At 38.4% G+C, this 9,235-nt stretch overlaps 1 protein-coding gene across 1 annotated transcript; it reads right to left on the bottom strand.

The window, feature by feature from the left end:
* Nucleotides 1-1,131: 1,131 nt before the first annotated feature.
* LOC144632170 (allatostatin-A receptor-like) lies at nucleotides 1,132-2,016 on the bottom strand. Its single transcript, XM_078490768.1, has one exon. The coding sequence runs from the start codon at nucleotides 2,011-2,013 to the stop codon at nucleotides 1,132-1,134; it is 882 nt and encodes a 293-aa protein (XP_078346894.1). The 5' UTR covers nucleotides 2,014-2,016.
* Nucleotides 2,017-9,235: the final 7,219 nt, after the last annotated feature.

Genomic DNA, 9,235 nt, shown 5'->3' with positions numbered 1-9,235 from the left:
AAAGCTTTCACTATACGGTAATTCAGTTTATCACTTGACAAGCGATTCATTAGTTTCCTGATTGGCTGTAACTCGGTCGGGATATTTAAAAGCTCATTTCTGTAAATATCGAAAATCTTGTGTCAGTCGTGAAATTTCGAATTTTATTCATATTTTGCCCAAATAACTTCTATAGTGAGTATTGTCAAAAATACAATTCAAAGGTTCAGTAGCGTTTTTTAATGTTTTTCCCCTTCGTCCCACCTATTCATTAGATCAGGTTTAATCTGGAACTGCGCTACGGACATGTATGGGCATGATAGATACGAAAACGAAATTGGTATTACGATATTCATATATGAAAAATAAGTTTGAAAATAGTTTATTATGTAGCTTTCTTCCCTGAAAATCCCCATTAAGTGTCACGCGAGTCACATAATCGGAGGTTTACTTCACAACAGCCATTATTAAAACGGTGGTTTTTTCCCCTCCCACTGAAGTTATCACTTGCGCCTTCTGGCAAGTCCTTGCTTTCCTCAACAAATATGTAATTTTCAATATTATAAGCAGGCATCATAAACTAACACTGTCAAAGTCTTCCAAAATAGATTAACGAGCTCAAGATAATCACAATACCTCGCAGTATGTCCCTGAAATTGCTTCCCTTGTTTCTTCGCCTGCCTTGTTATGGAAATATGGAAGTTTAAATCTGTGAAAAGGGGCTCTTATCTTTAAACTTCTCAAAGTAACACTAAACAGCCATTTTTTTTATTGTATTTTAATGTTTAAACATTAATATTGGAAGTTCTGAACATGTTTGTTTAAACCAGTCTTTTATTAACCTGTTTATTTATATATACTCAATTTTTATTTTCACATGTAGCACTTTAATTAACGTATGCATAACCTTCACAGCATCCTGGTTGACGTGACGGAGCTATGGGAGTTTTAGCTTGACTCCCTGCAATTTTAGTTTGCTCTCTAAGCAAATGTTTGACAACAAATATGCATTAAACAAACTAAAAAACTCATCATAACTATTTACATTTGATTATAAGCCGACCATTGTTTTCGAACAAATACCTAGTACTACGTAAATAACTTATATTTAATTCTAGGACCAGTTTTCCCCCTTTGTTTCGAATGTGGCAGCTACTTGCTTTTGTGCGTTCTACGCACTAGAGAAGCAAGATTCTTCCTGAACTGTTGACTATGAAGGGTGTACACCAGTGGATTCAGGCAGGAATTCAAAAGCGCGCATGCTGTGGACACGGAAGACACTGTAGAGTCACTGACAGGATTCACTGGACTAAGCCCGCAGAGCACTGTGGGAGGGGTCCAGCACGTGATGAAGATGACAGAGACTGTGATGAGCATCTTAGTTACCTTATTGTTGGACTGTGAAGCAGCATTTGGAGAAGAGCCTGGTACGAGAACACGGTTGCGCAGACACAAAATGATCCACGTGTACAGGTATCCCATAATGCATATCGGCAGCACTGAATTGGCAAATGACCAAGTGAGTGAGTGAGCTCGATTCGTTAAATTATCTGGAAAGTTCTGTATGCACTCTTGACGTTTTGCATCGTAGGCTAATACTACGAGACTGGGCAATACCAATAGAATGGCTGCGGTCCATAGAATTGGCAGCAACCACGGGGAGCGTCTACGTTGAAGTGTCTGCAATGGATGTAAGGTGGCTTTATAACGCTCAAAAGCTATAACCGCCAGCAGAAAGCTCGACGCTGAAGCCGCCGCCCAACCCAGGGCCCTATCAGTAATGAACTTGCACAGCAGATCTCCAATGACTCCGCTTGGTTGGTCGATGAAGTGGCTCAGAATGCAAGGAGGAATGAAGAAGACAGCGACCAGTAAATCAGCGATGGCCAGATGGAAAAGAAGCCAGTTGATTGATGTTTTCATTGCTTTCTTCTTCAATACTACAAGGCACACGAGGGAATTCCCTGCTATGTTAAAAACTATCATGACGGACAGACATAGCACGTACAAAAGAGAGGCAGTTGCCATTGCCATTCTTTGTATACGTAATTGGACTACATGCTGTCCAATTTGGAAATAATTTGATGAAAAAAATTCCGAGGGCAGCCAAAATTGGACGAGGCCGTAGGCCGAGTCCAATTTGGCTGTCAGAGGAATTTTTTGAATCTAATTATTTCCAAATTGGACAAGCATGTAGTCCGGTTACATATTAATTATATAGCTTGTAGTCAGTCAATCCAGCGTAAACAATAAACTTTTTATATGTCCAGAACGGGAAAAACATTCAACAATAGTAGGCATAACACAGCACATGCAACTCACTCAAAGCATTGTATCACAAATAAAACTTAAACAAAACAGTGCAACAGTTTATTCACCTGAGTTTGCGAAGCTTGCTACAAAGTGAGTGAAAACACTGCATCAATCAATGAAAGTCGTAAACAAAGTGTCCGAAGAGCTTTACAACTTCTTGAATCTGACATACTCCTTTCCACTATTTCGTTCATATCTCATGGCCGTCTTTTCTTTTCGAATTTCAGCATAAACGACAAAGAATTGCATCTAGCTCGTGGCGATGAATATCTGACAGATTTCTTGCTTCGCTTCGCTGCACTTACGTTCAGCCAAGTTTTGTACTATTAGAGGCGTTTTGCTCTTAGTTTTTGCTTCTTAGTGTAGCTAGCTCCTCTTCTGACAACGTAGAAAATTTCTCTTTGTTGTTACTATTGCTGAAAAGCTCAAAAGGAATGGAAAAACGTAGCAAACTTGCCTTAAAAATTCCGCCATTGTCGACTAACAACGCGACAAGTTTCCCGGACTGACGCTATGCTTAATGCTAATTGGCTGATATCCGTCACATGTCGCTTTTCCTTCGATTTGATTGGCTGAGACAAAACTGTCCAATTTTTCTTAAATTGGACAGTTTGTGCATTTTACCTGAAAGTCCTAATTGAAACTATCCAAATTTAATCCCAAATTGGACAGTTCTCAGAAATTAAGGAAAAATACCTGCGCTGACAATATAGGATTTACTGACAGCTATATAATTAAGGTACAAATTGGAAGGTATCTGTAGATATAGAAATACAGTTTAAGATAATTTTAACACCCGTAACGGAGAAAGCATAACAGCTTAACTCAAATAACTCAGCTACTCAACAACAGGCAAAAAATTAGCTAGGTGTATTTTTATCAACAAATGATAACCAGTGTGTTATTGATAGTGGTTCAGTTTAGTCTACTGTAAAAGAACAGTTGTCGGTGGCTTAATCTTGCCGCTTAGGCTGTGAGTGGTTATATTTGCAGTGAGAATCGTTAACAAACATAAGCACCAATAGGTCGAAAATTACAGCAAGAGAAATATTAGACTTGACCACCACACACCTTCGGAATAGAAGCTTGACAAATTAGCTGTAAAGTTTTTTTTTATCTTTGTTCCCTTTGAGTTAAATTATTATGAGTAAAAAAATGAAAATAAGAGTTATTTCATCCCAAATACTAAATCAATATTGTACGAAGGCTTTAAAAAACAGATTTTACGTATTCAAATAGACTGAAAAAGGTAAAAGAAATCGATGTTCTTTTGCGAAAAAAGAAAAAAAGTAAAAGAAAAGTAAAAGGATCGATGTTTATTTACGATAGATCAGAAAACAACACAGCACATCTAAACAGCATATGTAGCAGATGTTCACATATTTGATTTGCCAGCAGAATACAGATTCTGTGAGAAATTTTGTTAAAAGAATGCGTTAAATAGTTTACACTAAATTTCTGATAAATTCGGTAGATGTAAGAAATCGAAAGACTTTGGACTATGCTGTTCAGTCGTTGGCATGGGTATTAAAGTGATTGTTTCAACTTTCGTTGATATTATCACTTTAGCAATTGGTTCTACAGACAGCTAATGTGTTTGTGGAATTGAGAATGTCTCACAGTCAGACAAGTAAATTAAACTCAAACTCACTTTTAGCCCTCGACGATTACATGGAAGAGCCTTTGTAGTCGATGCCAGCGATCGAAGTTTTCCTTTGAACGTAAATCTTAAATTCAGATGAGTGATTGTTGCCACTGTTTACTGAAATCGATTTGGCGTCTATTTACTGTAACAACCAGGTGATTAGAATTGAGTAAATAATCCGTGCCGTGATGTACGACTAATTTCTTACAACTCGAATTGCAAGAAACAAATGACAGTTGATGCGGAGAGTTTGAACTTATTTTAAGCGTTGTCTTAAAACAAAAGACGAGTTAAAAGTGCTTTTTATGCAGCTGAGTAAATCATTCCTGACATGTCAAACTTATGAAAAAACAGCGCAATTCTTTTAATCCATGAGATTAAGCCAGCCTTGTAATCAAGAGACTTGTCTATAAGAAAGGATTATTACCGTATTCCCGGTATTGGACTGGAACTATTGCAAGCTAAATCCAGTTCAATCCGAGGTTACGAAAATGGCCAATTTATATTTTAAACAAATAAAACGTTTGATCTCTGATATCTTTGTGAGTTGTTTATCATGATGAGTCACGGAATATCCATATCCGTCCGTTGTAATTCATAAACAATAACCTCTATTTGACGAAATACACAGATATTTGTTCGCAGACATTATCTGTTCCGAGAGGCGAACGATATTCCGAGAGCGAAAGCTCGAAGAAAACTGCGGTAATCTTCGACGAACAGAAAACGTTCAAGACAAATATATGTGGAAATTTGCGGGCTGTAATAAGAATGCCGTTAAAAAACATAGCAAAGCTTTGGAAGAGCCAAAATTCTTCGACCATTCTTCCATAAATTTCTTTGCCATGATAGCTCACGACTTCATTAGAGATAAAATTCCTCACGAAATCCAAGGGACATCCAGGATTAGAGGGTCTCAATGGGGTTAACCGTTAGCCGTAAAACGGCCACAAATTTAGCCGTTAGGCGTAAAAGTTGGAAAGTTTTAACCGTTAGCCGTCAAATATATTAACCGTAAAATATCGGTCAGTAATTATAAATAAAACAGACTAGATCACTTCATCGTGCCAGAATGGTCCCACGACCTAAAATATGTTTTTTAATAATAGAAATTAATTTTTAACTTAAAAAAAACAATGGAAATTAATTTGTAACTTCTGTTATCCGTTATGGAAATAAATTACCCGTTAGCCGTAAAGGAGCCAAAATTTTAACCGTTAACCGTAAAAGCCACCACCCCATTGAGACCCTCGGATTAGAGATCGATGGTCAAATTTCCAACAATAACATATCAACTGTAACTGCGGTAAGGCTGGTTTCAAATAGCGTAAAAACCAGAACGTTTCCATTATTATGCCCTGATTCCGCTCATGACATGAAAACGATTATTGCACTTTCAAGCAGAAGCGGAAGAGCAAACCAATCACAATGCTAGTTCTCAGGCCCTCCGAAAATTTCCTTTCTTCTTGCGACTCCGACAATCTAGTTTTCGCTGAGTCATACGCGACGAGTTATAAGCGGAATCGAAAACTCTGCTTACGACTTCGTCGATTTGATTTTCACTAGATCGTAACGCTCACGCACTTCTGATTACGACTCCGAATCCGTCGTTAGTGACGTCGTTAGTGAATCCGTCGTTAGGAAACCACCTATAAGCCTGGTGGTTTCCTGGAGGTCTCCTCGCCCTATCTACTTTAGTTATTTTGTAATAACTCATTTCAAAAGTGGCTAATAAAATGATGATGATAAAACCCAGCCTTTACGCGCCTATCAAGGTTGCACCTACCAAAGATACACATTCACACGCACATTTAAATTTAGTAATCGTTATTCTAAAGATTTAGAGCAGTTTTCACTTGAGTGTCGAAAGTTAATTGCGTTTGCATTGGTTTTGCATTGCTACGCTTACTGATTGGCTTAAAAATCTCGCGCCACTTTCTTAGCCAATCAGAACTAAAACCAAAACCAATCGTGACTCGCTCGCGCACGTTTTCCCGCGCTTCGTGCCGGCTACATGTATTTGCTTCGAGTTTTGATTGGTTCACTGGTTTGTCTGTGTCCTTTGTGATTGGCCGGAGTAATTACTTTGGTTTTGGTTTTACGACACTCAATTGAAAACTGCTCTAAAAGAGCTATGAATATAAACTATAAAACTTAAAACTAATAACATGAATAGACTCATACGCCGATCCCAGAGAAGTTTGTACAAAGGGCGTTTCCCACTTTGTTTAGTGAGATTATTCATATATCTGCAACGCGAGCCATTTCACTTAAGGCACTTCCTTTCCTATTCCCCAGTGAATCAAATTTGTCAAATTCAGCAACCTCCCCATTAAAGCCAAAGCCAAAATCATGTCACAGTCTTTGATGGCGTTCAGCCGATGAGCTATAGTGATAACTGTGGAGTCCCTCAGCACTACGTTCCAGATTGTTTGTTCTGTGTCTGGATCCACGTGTGCAGTGGGCTCATCCAAGATGATGATCTTGCTTTGCTGCAACAGCACACGAGCCAAACAAATTAACTGCCATTCTCCTACACTGACATTTGCCCCATGTTCCAACAACTCGTGATCCAGCTGTCCGTCTAGGCTATCCACCAACTCTTTCAGCTGCACATCCTCTAAAGCTCGCCATAAGTCTATATCTTAAAACTGCTCCACAAGATCAAGATTTTTTCTCAATGATCCACCAAAAAGGACAGGACTTTGGCCAAGAACGGATACACATCGTCGAGCTTCTTGGAGGTTGATTTGTTTGATTGGAGTATTATCGACCATTATCTCTCCATCAGCGTCTGGCATGCGCATCAGAGCTGCCACAAAAGATGACTTCCCTGCACCTGTGCGGCCTGCAACACCGATCTTTGCTCCTCCTTTGATGTTAAGATTGATTTTCTTCAGAACCTGAGGTCCTCCCGGATAGTACGTCAATGATACATCTTGGAATGTAAGATTTCCTTCGCGTGGCCAGTGTTCCGGGGGAGGTCGTCTAACTTTGTATCCAGGCTCAGAGTCAAGCTTGGTGTACGTTGTAACACGCTCAACTGACGTCATGAAATTCTCGACATCCGAGGTTTTTTGACAGTGTGTTGAACGGTATCCGCAGACTGGATTACGTACACAAGCGCAAGTCCAGCAAAAGCTGATTGAAAAGAGAAAGGAATATACACCGAAGTCATAAATGGCGGGCATGCGGAAAAAACTGAGAGATTGAGAGATATATTACACTCTTTTTTTTCTATAAGAATATATTTTATAAGAATATCGACGCTGAAATTTGCGCAACTTTAAGAATATTTTAAGAATAAACCCGAGGCTAAGATTTTGAAAAGAATATTATTTTGTGTTAAAAAATTGTAGATACAATACAAATACAAAACAGTATAAAATATCTCATTTCTCTAAATGGCAAAACTAGCCAAAAAAGCAACACGAGATATATGCCAATTTGATTCGTGTTAACACGCGGCCACCACATCAGTTTGCAGTTTGGAATAAAAGTTTTACAAATGATTCATTGTAAAGCTCTACCGGCATATACACTGTAAATAAATTATTATCAGTAAGAAACGTTGGACCTAAGCGTTATTTCTTGCCAAAAACTAAAACAACATGTAATGCACATTTAATCATTGTATTGAAGTTTTCTTATGAAAATAAGATGCTCTTTTTTGAATTGTCAATATATGGTGGAGCAGTCTATAAAGTTCATTATTATATGTCTACAATAGTACGCGCGCTCTGATTGGCTGCTGAGCGGGCATTATTTTCTTGTAATGACCGGGCATTATGAAAATTTTTCTCGGCTCCATGTTTTTTTGAGTTGTGAGTAAAAGCTACTAGCGAGGGGGCAAAAACAACAAAAAATGCCGACAAAATATAACTATCTTTTCAATAACTGAAAGAAAAATATAAGCATACCGATACTTCTTTAGTATGAGCGACGAAGAGAGCCACAGAGACCTCCAGTGTTTTTTCCCTTGATTATACTCTTTTTTGAATAGTGCTTAAAGGCCATATAATAAATAACTTATTAACCTCGTCCGTTCGGTCATTACAGGGGAATCTCAGACCTCGACCTTGATATATTGACCTCGCTGTCGCTCGGTCAATACATCACGGCCTCGGTCTGAGATTCCCCTGTAATGACCTCACTCTCGGTTAATAAGTAGTATGTATAAAAATCGAAATACTTTCAATTTTTTTGCTATCTCCGTTTTGCACGACGCTGCTCCGTTTTTTGTTAAGTTGTAATTTCAATTTCAACCATACAAAAATTTAGCCGTTAGGCGTAAAAGTTGGAAAGTTTTAACCGTTAGCCGTCAAATATGTTAACCGTAAAATATCGGTCAGTAATTATAAATAAAACAGACTAGATCACTTCATCGTGCCAGAATGGTCCCACGACCTAAAATATGTTTTTTTAATAATAGAAATTAATTTTTAACTTTAAAAAAAAAAAAACAATGGAAATTAATTTGTAACTTCTGTTATCCGTTATGGAAATAAATTACCCGTTAGCCGTAAAGAAGCCAAAATTTTAACCGTTAACCGTAAAAGCCACCACCCCATTGAGACCCTCGGATTAGAGATCGATGGTCAAATTTCCAACAATAACATATCAACGGTAACTGCGGTAAGGCTGGTTTCCAATAGCGTAAGAACCAGAACGTTTCCATTATTATGCCCTGATTCCGCTCATGACTCAAGTGAAAACGATTGTCGCACTTTCAAGCAGAAGCGGAAGAGCAAACCAATCACAATGCTAGTTCTCAGGCCCTCCGAAAATTTCCTTTCTTCTTGCGACTCCGACAATCTAGTTTCCGCTGAGTCATACGCGACGAGTTATAAGCGGAATCGAAAACTCTGCTTACGACTTCGTCGATTTGATTTTCACTAGATCGTAACGCTCACGCACTTCTGATTACGACTCCGAATCCTTCGTTAGTGACGTCGTTAGTGAATCCGTCGTTAGGAAACCACCTATAAGCCTGGTGGTTTCCTGGAGGTCTCCTCGCCCTATCTACTTTAGTTATTTTGTAATAACTCATTTCAAAAGTGGCTAATAAAATGATGATGATAAAACCCAGCCTTAACGGGCCTATCAAGGTTGCACCTACCAAAGATACACATCCACACGCACATATAAATTTAGTAATCGTTATTCTAAAGATTTAAAAGAGCTATGAATATAAACTATAAAACTTAAAACTAATAACATGAATAGACTCATACGCCGATCCCAGAGAAGTTTGTACAAAGGGCGTTTCCCACTTTGCGCAGTGTTTAGTGAGATTAT

The sequence above is a fragment of the Oculina patagonica genome, chromosome 12 (genome assembly GCF_052425735.1).
Source record: "Oculina patagonica isolate OP01 chromosome 12, crgOcupat, whole genome shotgun sequence".
NCBI lineage: Eukaryota > Metazoa > Cnidaria > Anthozoa > Scleractinia > Oculinidae > Oculina > Oculina patagonica.
Note: the sequence above shows the minus strand (reverse complement) of the source record. Positions and strands in the feature narration are given on the sequence as shown.